The sequence below is a fragment of the Amblyraja radiata genome, chromosome 23 (genome assembly GCF_010909765.2).
Source record: "Amblyraja radiata isolate CabotCenter1 chromosome 23, sAmbRad1.1.pri, whole genome shotgun sequence".
NCBI lineage: Eukaryota > Metazoa > Chordata > Chondrichthyes > Rajiformes > Rajidae > Amblyraja > Amblyraja radiata.
The window spans coordinates 1,488,722-1,507,633 of NC_045978.1; the positions used below are offsets into that span (position 1 = coordinate 1,488,722).

At 45.6% G+C, this 18,912-nt stretch overlaps 1 protein-coding gene across 3 annotated transcripts in view; it reads left to right on the plus strand.

The window, feature by feature from the left end:
* The window catches only part of ptprt (protein tyrosine phosphatase receptor type T), a 588,177-nt gene that overhangs the window by 465,026 nt on the left and 104,239 nt on the right, over positions 1 to 18,912 (plus strand). For 2 of the 3 annotated variants that reach the window (XM_033041307.1, XM_033041304.1), the window contains 2 exons: positions 3,618 to 3,753; positions 10,174 to 10,203. In XM_033041307.1, coding sequence (XP_032897198.1) covers positions 3,618 to 3,753; positions 10,174 to 10,203 — 166 coding nt within the window. The remainder of the gene's footprint in view (positions 1 to 3,617; positions 3,754 to 10,173; positions 10,204 to 18,912) is intronic. The other variant, XM_033041305.1, reaches the window with a different exon arrangement.

Below are 18,912 nucleotides of genomic sequence, written 5' to 3' on the forward strand. Positions count from 1 at the left end.
GAAAAAGTGCTTCCTCATCTCAGTCCTAAATGGTCGACCCCTTATTTTTAAACTGTGACCCCTGGTATCAGTTTAATATCAGGAATATTTTTCCTGCATCTAGCCTGTCCAATCCTTTATGAATTGTATATGTTTCCATAAGATCCCCATTCAAACTTCTAAATTCCAGCGAATACAAGCCAAGTCGATCCAGTAATTCATCATATGTCAGTCCCGCCATCCCCGGAATTAACCTTGTAAACCTACGCTGCACTCCCTCAATAGCAAGAAATGTCCTTCCTCAAACTAGGAGACCAAAACTGCACACAATACTCCAGGTGTGGTCTCACCAGGGCCCTGTACAACTGCAGTAGGACCTCCTTGTGATGTTGAGCTTGGCTCCGCATGTACACGCGTCTTCAGTGGAGCAATCTGTAGAGACATTGAATGGCAGTGCTGGCTCGAAGGGCCGAATGGTCTAATCCTGCACCTATTGTCTATTGTCTATTGCCCAGAGGATGCATTGGACATGTATCAAAAACAGAGTCTTATTTGAGGAGATCTCCAAAGTGTGCCTTCCATCGGGCATTGACTATCTCCCTCTCCCTTGGCCTTCACACTCAGTAGAGCGGGTCCTTGGTTCTCCAGGCCACTTGCTGGATCTCCATTACTTTTATGTGCCACCATCTACAAAGTCGGAAGAAGAATCTCGATCCCATCCATTCCCTCCGCAGATGCTGCCTGACCCATTGAGTTCGTCCAGCACTTTGCTTTTTCACTAAACATTGATGAGAATAATGGGATATTAAACTGACCAGGTTACAGTTCTTTAACCCTTAATTGCCTCGAGTTAACATTGATGGCAAGTTCTTGTCTAATACTGTACACGGCTTCCATTTAAACGGCAGGCTCTTTCATGGCTCATGCAAAGAAAAAGCTCTGTCAGAATATCATCATTTAATTCACCCTAACCAGTCTGAAGAAGGGTCTCGACCCGAAACGCCGCCCATTCCTTCTCTCCAGAGATGCTGCCTGTCCCGCTGAGTTACTCCAGCATGTCGTGTCCACCCGTGAAGATCAATGTTCAGTTCATGCAAATATACTTCCTTTGTTGATTCATTATCAGGAGCCCTAAAAAATGGCAAGATGAAGCAAAATGTTTTTATGGATTAGTTTTATGATTTAACAGCCCTGCTGCGTAGCTCTGTATATTCTCCTCAGTGCTAGTTGCAAATTCAGTCCGAATTTCACATCCAAATCTCTAATATACAGTCACACCTCTTGTGGAAATCAGAACCGGATACTTTATTACATTTAATCCAGTGTCACAATCCAACAAATCTTTTTTTATTAATACTCTAATTTCTACTTTGGAAGACATGCTATGGGGATTATTTTTGTTTAAAGCTGATTTCAGTCATTTCCAACTAGACTTTGAATATTGAATGTGCAAAGCTAAAATGAGATGTAAAATGGACTGCCAGATATTCATCAGGCAAAGCTGGCAGCGCTGGAAGATGTCAGCAGGTCAGGCAGCATCTGTGGAGAGGACGAAATGCGTAGGAAGGAACTGCAGACCCTGGTTTACACCGAAGAAGATAGACACAAAATGCTGGAATTACTCAGCAGGTCAGGCAGCAGAAGGGTCTTGACCACAAACATCACCCATTCCTTCTCTCCAGAGATGCTGCCTGTCCCGCTGAGTTTCTTTAGCTTTTGTGTCTACCTTTTATATAAATGAGGGTGTGCATATAAACATACACAGTTACATTTATTTATATTTTACAAACCAAGTGCAGACTCCCCCAGCGCACCCGTTCCCAACCCGTAGCCCCAACGGGAGCCGTGGTCCTCCAACTCAAGCCGTTCCCGGACGTAAGATTCCAGCACTTCCCTCCGCGGTGCTCTTTAAAAAAAACTCCAATTGTACTTGCCCTGAGTGTTGCAATAGCAATTCACACACCCCTGAAAGTTGAGCCATTGTGACGTCATCAGTTGAAGCTGGTTGGGTTGGAACTCAAGGTATTTGATTTTTTTAATCAGCAATAAGTCAAGAAATAAAGCATAAAATGTTCAGTGAAGGTGATCTCTGCCGAGAGGGGGAAAATGTGAGTAAGAATATGTAAAAATCTTGTGAAAGTTGCCATTTTTAAAGCTCTAATCGCGAATAACGTGTCAAATATAGGATGAAATCTTCAGTGAAGATGATCACTGCTAGCCTAGCCATTGTGATGTCATCAGTTGAAGCTGGTGGTTTTAATTTCAAAGTCTTTTGACTTTTTTAGACTTTTAATCAGTAGTGAATCGAGAATAAGTCGAGAAATAAAGCATAAGATGTTCAGATAAGGTGATCCCCGCCTCAAGGGGAAATATGTCAATCGGAATATGTAAAGATGTTATCATTACCGCATAGTGTTTTTGCGAGATATATACACACACATATACACACGTACAAGATCAGACTTTTAATAAGCATATGATGGATATAAGTTTGCTTAATTATTATAAATGAGAATGGATATGTTGATTTTAAATATATATTGTATTTTATAGAATTAAGTATGCATGTGTTATGAAGATATGTGCGGGCATTTTATGATGAATTTTTGGTGCTATAATTGGACAACTTTGGACATACAGTCGTTATACGATATAAGTTAATGTGATGTTGTGTATTTTCATTGATACCAATTTTGGAAACAAATAAGGGCAGTAATCTCAGTCTGTCAGTTGGTAGACAAAAATGCTGGAGAAACTCAGCGGGTGAGGCAGCATGTGTGGAGCGATGGAATAGGCAACGTTTCGGGGTGAGACCCTTCTTCAGACTGATGTGGAGGTGGGGGGGGGGGGTTGTTCGGGAAGAGGCAGAGATAGTAGGCTGTTTGAGAAGAGTCTCGACCTGAAACGTCACCTATTCCTTTGCTCCATAGATGCTGCCTCACCTGCTGAGTTGCTCCAGCATTTTTGTCTACCTTCGATTTTTCCAGCAATTGCAGTTCCTTCTTAAACATTGAGTCTGCCAGCTGGTTGGTTTAAAGTACCAGAAGGTTTCTCTGCTGTGTGCACCCAAATATAGTAGAGGAATGTATGGAACACCTTGTCTTGCCGTTTCCTGATCACTGTTCCTCATTCTTTGGGAGCTGGGTCATTCTTCCTATTCTTGCATATGGCGTGCACAGCCTACAGTTGTAGGACTTCTTATTTCATCTTATTTGAGTCCAGAACCAGAGGCCACAGTTTAAGAATAAGGGGTAAGCCATTTAGAACGGAGACGAGGAAACACTTTTTCACACAGAAAGTTGTGAGTCTGTGGAATTCTCTGCCTCAGAGGGCGGTGGAGGCCGGTTCTCTGGATAGTTTAAAGAGAGAGCTAGATAGGGCTCTTCAAGATAGCGGAGTCAGGGGACATGGGGAGAAGGCAGGAACGGGGCACTGATTGGGGATGATCAGCCATGATCACATTGAATGGCGGTGCTGGCTCGAAGGGTCGAATGGCCTACTCCTGCACCTATTATCTATTGTGTATTGTCCACCATGTACCTGAAGGACCAGTCAGAAATATTACTCTTTGCAATGAATTTGACGGCATCAGACTCAGTTCCAAAGTCTCTTTAATTCCGTGACATTTCTCATTTCAGGAGCGTCCACGCAGAACTCCAATACAGTGGAGCCGGAAAAGCAGGTGGACAACACGGTGAAGATGGCGGGCGTCATCGCGGGCATCCTGATGTTTATCATCATCATGCTCGGCGTCACGCTGATCGTTAAAAAACGGTAGGTTGGTGAAAGCAACGTGGCAATTCAACTTATGAAACAGGACGAGAAATAGCAACGTCACTGTTATTAGTCATGCTTAACAAATGGGAAAGGAGTTTAAGCTGGGGCCTGTCCCACGCACGCGATTTTATCGGCGACTTGCCGGCACCCGTCATAGTCGCAGCAGGTGGCCGAAAATCTTCAACATGTTGAAAATCCAGCGGCGACCAGAACAAGGTACGACTCATTGGGCAACTACTCACGACTATACAGGCGACATGTCGACACGTGATGCCTGTATGGTTGTGAGTAGTCGCCCAAAGAGTCGTATCTTTTTTTGGTCACCGTTGGATTTTCAACATGGTGAATATTTTCGGCGACCTGCCGCGACTATGACGGGTGCCGGCAAGTTGCCGAAAAAACCGTGTGTGTGCGACAGGCCCTTCGCCGTTCTATTTTTGTAGAAACAAAGAACTGCAGGTGCTGGTTTATTCCAGAGATAGCTACAAAGTGCTGGAGTAACTCAGCGGAAAAGCCAACTCACTGGAGGATAAGGATTGGTGACATTCCGGATTGGGTTATGAGAAAAAATAAACTGGATAAGGTCATAAGTGATAGGAGCAGAATTAGGCCATTAGGCCCATCAAGTCTACTCCGCCATTCAATCATGGCTGATCTATCTCTCCCTCCTAACCCCATTCTCCTGCCTTCTCCCCATAACCACTGACACCCGTACTAATCAAGGATATATTTTCATTCAAAATTAGTCCGCTTAATATAATAACTTTGATGATAGTATTGGAAAGATATGTGAGTGAATCTGCAATGGGATATGAGAGTATATATGAGGATTTCATATCTGACTGAGCTGAAAATAACATTTTTAATCTGAAGGTTTATTGAATTGAATTGAATTGCAGTATACGGCATGTAAACTGGCCCTTCGGCCCAACGAGTCCACACTGTCCATCGATCACCCGTTCACACTAGTTCCATGCTATCCCACTTTCTCATCCACACTAGGGGCAATTATACAGAGGGCCAATTAACCTACAAAAGGTGCACACACGCACGCACGCACGTCGTTGGGATGTGGGAGGAAACTGGAACACCTGGAATAAACTCCACAAAGACAGCACCCGAGGTCAGGGTCGAACCTGGTTCTCTGGCGCTGTGAGGCAGTGGCTATACCCGCTGCGCCAACATGCCACCCCTAATCGTACAGTAGTTGTACAAATCTCTGGATTGAATGAATTTTTGGCACACCTTCTTCCTTACAGTATTATGTAGACAAGTATAGAAGGTACAACAAGACAGAAACTGATCCAGATGTGCAGGTTAATATTTAGATTGCCAAAATCAGATTGTGAATCTAAACTGAGTAATTCGTTGTACCCTACCACATATATTGAAGTCTGTTTAGCATGACAGATAAATAGTTGTGCGTGAAGCAGCTGGCTGTGTATTAAGCAGCTGCTTTACTCTCTGGGCTGTCATGCTTTGTTGGATGTTCAATCATTGATCCAGTCTGCTGCCAGTTTTATTAATGACCATTTAACATTTGCCCTGTCCCTGATGGAGATGTCATTTGGAGACTGCTTGCTATTCAATTGCACTTCCTAAGTACTTAGCTGAAGGCCTCTTTGGGATATTAATGGCCCCTAAGCAAAATAAATAGACTCTGGCGGTGGAGGGACTCTCTGGCAACTGGGTTAAATCTCAGTAGCGATGCTGGCTTCTGAGTTCTTCGATATTCTGGGATATGGGACAGAACAGGGACACCAACAGCATTGTTCAGGGTTTTGGTGCACGCCTATTTTTGCAACGCTTTGCCAACTGCCCCGTTCAACTTGTTTTTACGCCACCCGCTCAAAAAATAAACAGAACATATTGTTCATAAGGTCATAAGGGATAGGAGTAGAATTAGGCCATTCGGCCCATCAAGTCTACTCCCCCATTCTTGGCTGATCTATCTCTCCCTCCGAACCCCATTCTCCTGCCGTCTCGGTGGCGCAGCGGTAGAGTTGCTGCCTTACAGCGAATGCAGCACCGGAGACCCAGGTTCGATCCTTACTCCGGGTGCTGTCTGTACGGAGTTTGTACGTTCTCCTCGTGACCTGCATGGATTTTGTCCGAGATCTTCGCTTTCCTCCCACACTGCAAAGACATGCGGGTTTGTAGGTTAATTGGCTTGGGAAATGTAAAAATGGTCCCTAGTGGGTGTAGGATAGTGTTAATGTGCGGGGATCGCTGGTCAGCGCTGACACGGTGTGCAGAAGGGCCTGTTTCCGCGCTGTGTCTCTAAACTAAACTAAAGTAAACCGCTGACACCCGTACTAATCAAGATTGCTAATGTTCTGTATGTTGTGAGCAAGTCCAGTGTAAGATCTGAAAAGAACCTCTATTCTATAACACAAGTGAGCAAAGGTTTGTTTTAGGTTAATTCAGGAATTTAATGCATTCTTAATGCAATAAACTTGTGTTGGGGACTGAGATTTTAGAGTGATATTTATCTTTTGTGAAACAATCAGTTAACATTTTTAAAAGATGATTGTTATGTGCGCAAGAAAAGCTGCATGAAAACAAGTATTATTTTGATCAATTGATTGAAGGATACAGTATGGGAACAGGCCCTTCAGCCCACGGAGTCCATGCTGACCATCGATCACCCCACACACTAACACTATCCCACACACACTGGGGACAATTGACAATATTTTCCCGAAGCCAATTAACCTACAAACCCGCACGTCTTTGGAGTGTGGGAGGAAACCGGAGCACCCGGAGAATACCCACGCAGGTCACAGGGAGAACGTGCAAACTCCGTACAGACAGCACCCGTAGTCAGGTTGGAACTCTGGCGTCCGGCGCTGTGAGGCAGCAACTCTACCGCTGCGAGATTCTATGATTTTACCAGATAGGAAGATGTATTTTGGGAGGTTCAACAATGTGGTACAAAACATTGTAGATCGCAACGGCAAGATGCCAAGATCCAGCTTCACAGAAATGTACTGCATGGAGACAGGCCACGCCACTAACCTCCTGCATGCCTGACCGTAACGATCGGTTTAGCCCAGCTGTGAGAGGAGAGGGGGAAAGTTTAATGGCGACGTGCAGGGCGGGTTTTTATGGAGAGAGCAGTGGGGGATTGGACTGCGCTGGCAGTGGTGGCGATGGAGGCAGATATGATAGTGGCGTTTCAGAGGCTTTTGGACAGGCACGTGGGTGTGCAGGGAATGGAGGGATATAGATCATGTGCAGGCTGAGGAGATCAGTTTAATTTGGCATCATGGTCGACATTGTGGGCCGAAGGGCCTGTTCCTGTACTGACCTGTTCCGTGTTGTATGTTCTATTTGAGCATAGTCTTGCCCTTCCTTTCTTCATCCTTGCTTAGTCATTTGAGGGAGTGCAGCATTAAACAAGGTTAATTCACGGGATGGCGGGACTGTCATATGCTGAGAGAATGGAGCTACTGGGCTTGTATACTCCGGAGTTTAGAAGGATGAGAGGATATCTTATTGAAACATATAAGATTATTAAGGGTTTGGTCATGCTAGAGGCAGGAAACATGTTCCCGATGTTGAGGGAGTCCAGAACCAGGGGCCACAGTTTAAGAATAAGGGGTAAGTCATTTAGAACAGAGATGAGGAAACACTTTTCTCACAGAGAGTTGAGAGTCTGTGGAATTCTCTGCCTCAGAGGGCGATGGAGGCCGGTTCTCTGGATACTTTCAAGAGAGTGCTAGATAGGGCTCTTAAAGATAGCGGAGTCAGGGGATATGGGGAGAAGGCAGGAACGGGGCACTGATTGGGGATGATCAGCCATGATCACAGTGAATGGCGGTGCTGGCTTGAAGAGCCGAATATCCTACTCCTGCACCTATTGTCTATTGTCTATTTGCTTATGTAACATCCATCTGTACAGGGGATCTCAACTCTAGCTGCTGAAGCAAGGTCCACATTCGCTCCACTCCCTGACAAGAAAATCATTTCTCTCCGATTCCTCGCTTATTCCTTTGGCTCATTCATTATATCAATGGCCGCTCCCCACAAGTAGCGATTCTCTCGTTCATTCTGCTCTATTAAATCATTCAACCATTGGAAAGACCTGCAGCCACCTGCAGTCCAGTATTCATCATTAAAAACACCATCCTTGTGAATCAAATTGTCCACTTTCCATGGCCTTCCATACCCTTTGTAAGGTGACCTGATCTATATAGACACAAAGTGCTGGAGTAACTCAGCGGGACAGGCAGCATCTCTGGAGAGAAGGAATGGGTGACGTTTCGGGTCGAGACCCTTCTTCAGTCCTCTGTGCATGATCTCACCATTTTTGTTCTACTTGTCCTCCTTGCCAGAATGTTTGGGGATTGGGCACTCCTTGCCTGCACTGGACATTGTCCAGGTTCAGCTGAATCCAAGATATTACCCTGGAGCTGTGGTGGCCCTGGTTCCTGTCCCCTGTCTCAGGGGCATTCTGCTCCTCTATTTAATGGCCGCACAATGGCTTAAAGAGGACAACATGATCCATAAGGCAAAGATAGGCACAAAATGCCGGAGTCAATCAGCGGGACAGGCAGCATCTCTGAAGAGAAGGAGTGGATGACATTTCAGGTCGAGACCCTTCTTCAGACTGAACCCAAAATCAGTCTCACCCGAAACGTCACCCATTCCTTCTCTCCAGAGATGCTGCCTGTCCCGCTGAGTTACTCCAGCATTTTGTGTCTAACTTTGGTTTAAACCAGCATCTGCAGTTCCTTCCCACACATGATCCATAAGGCTTTCTGCACCAGTGTATAAAATTGACCTTTCAATAAAATCAGCAATGTTTTTTTTTGATTTATTGTATGTTAATTTAGAGAAACAGCATGGAAACAGGCCCTTTGGCCCATCCTGTCCACACTGCCCAGCAGTTCTATGTTATCCCACTCCCTACACACTAGGGGGCAATTTACAGAGGGACAATTAACCTACAAACCAGCACGTCTTTGGGATGTGGGAGGAAACCCACACGGTCACAGGGGCATCGTGCAAACTCCACACAGACAGCACCCGAGGTCAGGATGGAACCTGGGTCTCTGGCGCTGTGAGGAAGCAGCTCTACCCGCTGCGCCACCATGGTATTTTCTCCTGGATGAGAAGAGAGTAATGTACACAAGAATCAGCCCACACTGGACAGTATCTTGCCTTGCAGTTCAATACGGATTATGATGTTCCCGTTATGTAAAGAAAATACAATACCAAGTTTGACAGAATTAAGGACTCTCAGGAATAGTATTGTGGCTTTGCAGAGTACTGCTAAATTGAATTTGCATTTCATTTAGTCAGCTTTATCTTTATAAACTGAGCAGGAAAATTCTATCACAAATGATGTAGCTGATGAAAGATCCATTGACTGCGCTAGTCATTGTGTAGAGGGAGAATTGATTTAATCAGTTTTTTTCCTGTCAGCCTCTGGACTTTGAATTTATGCAGAGTGCAGACCTGTGTCGGTGGGAATGATTCAAAGGCGTTTCAGCATCGCGCAGGAAATAAAATCAACTGGACTGGAGCTTTAAATCTAATCTCCCCGAGTAGCTACCTGGCTTTGCAGAGCATCTTATGTTTCCACGGGTTCCCTTCCCCCAGCCCAGCGCGGTTACAAGCCATCATTCACTCGTCAGCTCGTCGACGAGCTGATCATTGCCATCTCTCTGGTCAGAAAGAGTAGCAGAATATCAATGAGACCATGCATCTTATACCCTGTGATGGACATGCTCTCGTTTAGAATCATTGAGTTATATCATACATATTAAACAAGTTAATGCACAGTATTGATCTTTCAGGCATGTTAGTACATCAGCCTTTGCTAAGTAGAGCTTTGCTATCATTAATGGCCTATTATTTAATAGTTATTTTAACATTAAGTCTCAACGATGAAGTTCTTATTTGACTGCAGGCGGGAAGTCTCCATTTGGGCGTTTGCTTGACAGCCGTTAAAATGAGAAGCCATTCATTTTTATTTCGCCGAGGAGGTCTGGCATCGGTGGATTTGCCAACGGTCGGCTTGCCGCGGTCTATTACACTTGTCGTGCGGCCCCTTTGTGGCCAGAAGCCTGACAGGTTTTTAAACAATCTTTACGGCTGACACAAGCGGCAAGACATAAAGCTGCCTGGAAGGCTCTAAGACCAGGGAGATTACAACCCCCTTCAAAACAAAATATATAAACTATGGCTTCATCCGACAGATAAACGAGCACAATTTTATGATTTCAGTATTTGACATGTTATTTACACGTTTGTGGCAGGGAGCGAGCTTCAAGGTGACTTTGACATTATCTGTATGATCCTAATCCCCTGAACTTTTACTGTGCAAATTCATTAACAACTTATCTTCTTATTTTTTCCCTTTCACTGCTTTCCCATCCATTTATCCCTTCAACTGTTCACGTTTTCCAGGAGGAGTGCTTATTCCTACTCATATTACCTGTAAGTATTAGCTCAAGTAGACTTCTCCCTCTGTTAAACGCAAACATCACTTGCTCAAAGGAGATAGACCATTGGCTGCCATTTCTTTAAAGGCCGCATGTCCAGTTAAAACATATTAAAGGCGTATTTTTAATCTGTTATTCTGTTTGAACTGAAGACCTTTATAATTGTGAAATGTTTAATAATTAACGGACTTAAAAGGGCAAGACCCTTAACAGCATTGATGTGCCGAGTGATCTTGAAGTCCAAGTTCCTGGCTGACTGAAGGTGGCAGCACAAGTGTTAAAGGAGGCTAAATGGTACACTTGCCCACATTGCTGGAGGCATTGAGTGTCAGAATCTGGAAGTTACGATGCAGCTTTATAGGACTTTGGTCAGGCCACATTTAGACATTAGACAATAGACAATAGGTGCAGGAGTAGGCCATTCGGCCCTTCGAGCCAGCACCGCCATTCAATGTGATCATGGCTTATCATCCCCAATCAGTTACCCCGTTCCTGCCTTCTCCCCATATCCCCTGACTCTGCTTTCTTCAAGAGCCCTATCTAGCTCTCTCTTGAAAGTATCCAGAAAACCGGCCTCCACCGCCCTCTGAGGCAGAGAATTCCACAGACTCACAACTCTGTTTCCTCGTCTCCGTTCTAAATGGTTTACCCCTTATCCTTAAACTGTGGCCCCTGGTTCTTGACTCCCCCAACATCGGTTTAATGGGGATGTGCGGGGCAGATGTGGGTGCTTGGAACGTGTTGCAGGGGGCGGGAGTGGAGGCAAATACAACAGCAGGTAGACACAATATGCTGGAGTAACTCAGCGGGTGAGGCAGCATCTCAGAAGAGATCCCAAAGGGTCTTTGGGGTCTCGACCCGAAACGTCGCCCATTCCTTCTCTCCTGAGATGCAGCCTCTGTAACGCTGAGTTACTTCACCATTTTCTGTCTACCTTCGAGTTTAACCAGCATCTGCAGTTCTTTCTTACACACTTTTAGTTCGGCACATAGATATGCAGGGAATAGAGGGATATGGATGATACACAAACTGATGACATCACTTGCCATCACTGCCGGCCCCAACATCCTTTGTTGTATTCTTCTGCGTTCGATGTTACATAGTTCCCATTATTGTGATTTTCCACAAGGTTTTGCGATATTATTGCACAGTGCTTGAAAGGTGACGAGCGGGAATACTTTCCGATCTTGCTCCCTTTGAAATAACATCAACAGCAGGCAGCTCTGAGCCGTGCCCTTAAACAAGCCTTGCCTGAATCAGGATTCACTCCGGACTGCACGGCAATCTCTTCACTGTGACTTGATGTGCAATCAAATATGTAGCAGCAAATATTGACATTTCAAAGCAAACTCTGTGAATTGTCTGAGTGAGATGGAACTGATAGTGGAATACCATGGCGCACATTATTGTCAGAAATCACGTCTTCTCTCCCAGGGCCAGTTTAATTCCGCTGCAGTGGGTCTGATCCTGTATCTCAGGACATTACTACTTAAACACACCATTAGTAGAAAGCTTGTGTACCTTGTACCCAATCTCAACTAAAGAGATCGTCCACATCGTTGTCACGGTCTTTCTTCGTAAGAAGCAAGAAATGAATAGGGAAATGTAGACATTGTGGATGATCAGCCATGATCACTGAATGGCGGTGCTGGCTCGAAGGGCCGAATGGCCTACTCCTGCACCTGTTGCCTATTGTCTATAGGAGCAGAATTTGAGTTACAGGGCCAGAGGTTGTTGCTGAATCTGGTGGAAGGTGGTTTTGTATCTTTTGCCCGATGGGAGAAGGGAGAAGATGGCCTGACCAGGGTGAAAATGGTCCTTCATTATGTTGAGGACACAGAGTGCTGGAGTAACTCAGCGGGTCAGGCAGCATCTGTGGAGAACATGGATAGGTGACATTTCACAGAGTGCTGGAGTAACTCAGCGGGTCAGGCAGCATCTGTGGAGAACATGGATAGGTGACCTTTTGGGTCTCATAAGGTGTTAAGTGATAGGAGTACAATTAGGCCATTCGGCCCATCAAGTCTACACCATTCGATCATGGCCGATCTATCTCTCCCTCACAACCCCATTCTCCTGCCTTCTCACCGTGACCCCCGACACAGGCTTTCTTTGTGCCAATCCTGTGGCCAGTAAGGTTCAGGTCTATTACTGTCACGTGTACCGAGGTACAGTGAAACACTTTCTTTTGCACGCTTTCAAATCCATGCAGATCAGATAGACCATGCATAGATACAATCAGTTCAAACTCAAGTACAATAGGTAGATGCAGAGTGCAGAGAGTCATTCTCAGCATTGTAGCGCACTAGTTCCAGAGACTAGTATGAGGGCAACTTATTTCCATTGGTATTTAAATCGAATCTGGGGCAAGGCAAGGAGAGGGGATTATGTTAGAGGAAAGAAAATCTGTGAAAGATTGACGTTATATTGGCCCGCTTCAGTAATCTTGGCTCGATATGGCCACATAATGTTCATAAATAAAGGCATTTGCTTCAAATATATAATGATGGCTGTCAATAATCAGTAGTCATGGAGTAAAGTAATGTTGTGTTGGCATGGTCAAAGCCACTTTGACATTCTAGTTCTCATCCATCCCTGATTAACAGACACCATTACAGACCCATTATGCATCGTAAACAGATGGTGAAGGGCATCCAACAAACATCGGTATTTACAATTATAACCAACCGACTTTCTCTTCAGGAAAAGTTACATTTATTTTTCATTTTACATCAAGTTAATCCCAACCCTTCAATTTGTGTAATTTAAAATCTGATTAAAAACACACACACAATTGCTTGGCATCTCAACACGTAAACAAACACAATGTTTTCTCCTTTTGCGTAATTAGAAATTGCACCCTTGTTTCCAAAAATTAACAGCACTCTGTCCCGTGGATATAAGTATTAGCCTTGTGCTTCTCGTTATTACTCCTGTAAATCAATGCAGTCTGCTTCTTGATGGACTGATCAATGATTTATTGGCCTGTCCCACTTTGGCGACTCTCTAGGCGACTGCCAGGGACTAGTTTTAACGGAACTCACCTACGACACCTGGCGACAACCTAGGACAGCACCTACGTCAAAAATTGTCGCCACTGTCGCCAAGGTTGAAAAGTTTGCGGCAATCGCATGTAGTCACCCAAGAAATCGCCCACGTGGGACAGGCCCATAACCCTTCTGTTCAGGAAGATTTAATGGAGTTTCGTGCTCATTGAAATATAAGTTCTAAAAACTCCTCGCCATTGTACGCAAGCCAAACGCACGCCTTATGTACAACATTTTGCCCTAAAATTCAACACTGTTGCATTCCAAACCCTGACCTGATTTTGGGAACAGCTCCATCCAAGACCGCAAGAAATAACGCAGAGAATTGTGGACGCAGCCCGGACCACCACACAAACCAACCTCCCTTCCATTGACTCCATCTACACCTCATGCTGCCTAGGCAAGGCCAGCAGCATCATCAAGGACCAGTCTCACCCCGGCCACTCCCTCTTCTCCCCTCTCCCATCGGGCAAGAGGTACAAAAGTGTGAAAACGCACACCTCCAGATTCATGGGCAGTTTCTTCCCAGCTATTATCAGGCAACTGAACCATCCCACCACAACCAGAGTGCAGTGCTGAACAACTATCTACTCATTGAATTCTTGAACAGGTACATGGATAGGAAAGGTTTACAGAAACATGGGCCAAACGAAGGCAGGTGGGACTAGTGTTGATGGGGGACCCTGGTTAGCATGGACAAGCTGCGCCGAAGGGCCTGTTTCCTTGCTGGATGATTCTAATTGGAGTCAGTCAGGGCAAGGATAGAGAGGGGGGAGTTTAGTTTCCTTTGTATTTTGCGAGGGGCCACTGAGAACAAAGGGGGATTGGGGGGGGATTGGGGAGAGAAGGAAGAGGGACTATATTGTCAACGCATTCTTGTACTGTAAGTAAACTCGCTGTACCAAGTACACGTGACAATAAAGTATCAATCAATCATTTATACCAAGTAGATGACTGAGCGGACCAACATAGTCAATGTGTAGGAAGGAACTGCAGATGCTGGTTTACACCGAAGATAGACACAAAATGCTGGAGTAACTCAGTGGGACAGGCAGCGTCTCTGAATAGACAATAGACTATAGACAATAGGTGCACGAGTAGGCTATTCGGCCATTCAATGCGATCATGGCTGATCATCCCCAATCAGTATCCCGTTCCTGCCTTCTCCCCATGTCTGAAGAAGGGTTTCGGCCCGAAACGTTGCCTATTTCCTTTGTTCCATAGATGCTGCCGCACCCGCTGAGTTTCTCCAGCAATTTTGTCTACCTTCTCCCCATATCCCCTGACTCCGCTATGAAGAGAAGGAATTGGTGGCGTTATGGATGGAGACCCTTCTTCAGACTCTGAACGTTACCCATCCCTTCTCTCCAGTGGAGCTGCCTGCCCCGCTGAGTTGCTCCAGCATTTTGTGCCTATCTTCGGTGTAAAGCAGCATCTGCAGTTGCTTCCTACACATTCCAACCTAGAGTCAGATGGCCACAGGTCACGATGAACCCACTGAGATGTGAACAGACTGACGGAGGATTCCCCAGTGTGTGGCGTGGGGTCGGCTACAACCATCAACTCTCGTCCCTTGAACACGGATTTAGTTTGTGGCTCCGTGAACTCTGGGAAACGCTGCAGCAGGTGATGTGATTAATTCTGGCAACTCACAGCTGGGTGATGATTGATTGATTGATTGATCAGTTAGTGGCCATGCTGTCAATGCAAATGCCCATGTAGATCCATCGCACTGATCGGTGGTTGATAACTGGATTGTCAGTGGCAGCTCCCAGCCAGGTGTTTGTGTACAGGACTGCAGGTGAGAAACATTCATTAATTACTGTATTAGAGTCACAGAGTGATACAGTGTGGAAACAGGCCCTTCGGCCCAACTTGCCCATACCAGCCAACAATAGACAATAGGTGCAGGAGTAGGCCATTTGGCCCTTCGAGCCAGCACCGCCATTCAATGTGATCATGGCTGATCATCCCCAATCAGTACCCCGTTCCTGCCTTCTCCCCATATCCCCTGACTCCGCTATTTTTAAGAGCCCTATCTAGCTCTCTCTTGAAAGCATCCAGAAAACCGGCTTCCACCGCCCTCTGAGGCAGAGAATTCCACAGGCTCACCACTCTCTGTGAGAAAAAGTGTTTCCTCGTCTCCGTTCTAAATGGCTTCCTCCTTATTCTGAAACTGTGGCCCCTGGTTCTGGAACAATGTCCCTACTACACTAGTATTAAACAGACACTGTATGGGGAACTCTCTGGGCCTCCTCCATGACCAGAATGAGTCCCACCGCAAATTGGAGGAGCAGCACCTCATATTTCGCTTGGGCAGTGTACACCCCAGCGGTATGAACATTGACCTCCAATTTCAGGTAGTCCTTGCTTTCTCCCTCCTTCCCAGCTCTCCCACAGCCCACTTTCTCCGCCTCTTCCTTTCATCTTCCCGCCCCCCCCACCCCACATCAGTCTGAAGAAAGGTCTCGACCCGAAACGTCACCTGTTCCTTCGCTCCATAGATGCTGCCTCACCCGCTGAGTTTCTCCAGCATTTTTTCCTCCCTTTGATTTTGCCCGCATCTGCAGTTCCTTCTTAAACAACTGTATGGGGAACTGTCTCTAGATTTGGTGACAGAGGTTTGGTTTGTCACATTTCAACGACTCTTCAGTTTTGGATTGACTACAGATTATGGATAGTCATAAAAAAGCTGGAGTAACTCAGCGGGACAGGCAGCGTCTCTGGAGAGAAGGAATGGGTGACATTTCAGGTCGAGACCCTTCTTCAGACCCGAAACATCACCCATTCCTTCTCTCCAGCTGTCCCGCAGATGAGTTACTCCAACTTTTTGTGTCTATTTTCGATTTAAACCAGAATCTGCAGTCAGAATCTTCCTGCACAGATTGTGGATAGCCCCACACATCCATCCGTGGCCCCGACCATGGATGAACAAAGGGGGAGGATGGTCATTCAAATTCCACTGCACCTTAACTGGTGCATGTGGCAATAAATGTGGACTTCAACTTGATATATTGTTAAAGCAGTCATATTTTTGCAATTTAATTTTTTTTTTAATTAATGATTCCCCAGTTTGATTATTTTTTTGTTTTTTGAGATGGAGCCAAAGAACAGGCCCTTCGGCCCACATTGTCAGTGCCAAACAGAATCCAAGACCTTATCTGTCTGCACATAATCCATGTCCCTCCATTCCCTGCGCATCCATCTGCCTATCCAAATGTTTCTTAAAAGACATTTATAGGAAAAGATAATATTAATACTTTGCGCAGAAAATGATAACTATTGCATGAGTTTCATTTGATTTTCTGTCAACGTATGAAACCGTCACAAAATCCAGCCTTGTAAAAGTAACAGTAATCCCTGGGTCTGTTTAAGAAGGAACTGCAGATGCTGGAAAATCAAAGGTAGCCAAAAATGCTGGAGAAACTCAGCGGGTGAGGCAGCATCTATGTTTAACTTTTTGGGTCGAGACCCTTCTTCAGACTGATGTGGGTGTGAGGGGGGGAAGAAGAAAGGAAGAGGCAGAGACAGTGGGCTGTGGGAGAGCTGGGAATGGGAGGGGAAAGAAGGAGAAAGCAGGGACTACCTGAAATTGGAGAAGTCAATGTTCATACCGCTGGGGTGTAATCCTAGGTCTAATCCCTTATATACTGTAGTACTGGCATGTCTGATACAAGCTGTTTGTATGGATTTCATAAACGCAAATCACAGGAAGTGTGGAGAAGGGAACTGCAGATGCCGGTTTATACCAAAGGTGCTGTGGTAACTCAGAGGGACAGGCAGCATCTCTGGAGAGAAGGAATGGGTGACGTTTTGGGTCTTCAGAGCCTTCCTCTTCAAATTGCTGCAACTCTAGTGTGCCGCTGTGCTCCATGAGTTTGCATTAAGATGGAGAGAGTGCAGAGAAGATGTCACAGCACTAGAGACGTTGATCTACAGGGAGACGTGAAGTAGGCTCAGATGTTATTCCTGGGAGTGCAGGAGGATGAACAGTAATCTTATAGAGCTGTATCAGATCATGAGGGGAAAAGACAGGGTGAATCCCAGAGTCTATATCCCAGGGATGGCGAATCAAGAGTTGAGTTGAGTTTATTGTCACGGGCTAACCGGTCGGTGGAAAGACAACACATGATTACAATCGAGCTGTTGAACCAGTGGGCATAGGTTTAAGGTGAGGGGGAGGGGAATTTAATAGTTAGCATGGGGACACGTTTTTCACTCAGAAGGTGGTGGTTGTCTGGAACGAGCTGCCAACAGACATGGTTGAGATAGGTACAATAACAACATTTTAAAGACTTTTGGACAGGTAAGGCAACAGGAAAGTGGTCAGTCTGAAGAAAGGTCTTGACCCGAAACGTTACCCATCCCATCTCTCCAGAGACACTGCCTGTCCCGCTGAGTAGCTCCAGCTTTTTGTGTCTATTATGGATAGGAACGTTTTATGGACCAAACACAGGCTGATGGGATGAACATAGCTGGGCATCCATGACCCGACTTCCATCTTGACCTCGGTTGTGTCTGTGTGGAGTTTGCACGTTCTCCCTGTGACTGCATGAGTTTCCTCCCGGTACTCCAGTTTCCTCCCGTGTCACCAAGACGTGCGGGTTTGTAGGTTAATCGGCCCCTCTGTAAATTGTAGGGAGTGGATGAGAAAGTGGGATAGCAGAGAACTAGTGTGAACGGGCCATCGATGGTCGGCATGGAATCGATGGGCCGAAGGGCTCGTTTTCACGCCGTGTTGCTAAACTAAATGAAAAAAAATGTCAGTTAGCTGTTGACCTCGACTAAAGTTTCAGCAAAGATAAAATCCAGCTAAATTTTTCCCTTCTTTTTCATACAATCTAACATTGTCAGTTACGTTATTAGATTTGACAACCTGTGCACCTTTAGATCCAATGGGATTGGAAAAATATAATTTAGTATGAGTTTCAGGTTTGCCTCTCCCTCTTGTCAAGTTGTGGCCACACTCACCAGCTGAATATTTCACGTCTGCCCTTCCTCACAACCCCATGTCTTTCAACTCAATCATTTTCCTTCATTAAAATCAGTTCTATCTTCTCCTCCCTTTAGATTACTCCGTGTAGATATGTCTTTCAAAGGAATTTTTCTTCCTCAACAATATCTGATAGAGAAGGAGTTTTATTTTGGAAAAGATAATTTATGCATTCCTACAGTTTTTTTATTCGACCATCTTCCCTTAGCCTTAGCTCAGTTCCCAATAACCAACCTGATCTCCCGGTGGCCCAGCACTTCAACTCCCCCTCCCATTCTGAATCCGACCTTTCTGTCCTGGGCCTCCTCCATGGCCAGAGTGAGTCCCACCGCAAACTGGAGGAGCAGCACCTCATATTTTGCTTGAGCAGTTTACACCCCAGCGGTGTGAACATTGACTTCCCCAATTTCAGGTAGTCCCTGCTTTCTCCCTCCTTCCACTCCCCTTCCCAGTTCTCCCACAGCCCACTGTCTCCACCGCTTCCTTTCTTCTTCCCGCCCCCACCCCCACATCAGTCTGAAGAAGTGTCTCGACCCGAAATGTCACCTATTCCTTGGCTCCTTAGATGCTGCCTCACCCACTGAGTTTCTCCAGCATTTTTGTCTACCTTCCCTTAATGATATGTACCTGACACGGTGTGTGCCCTGACAGTGTCTGATAGAGT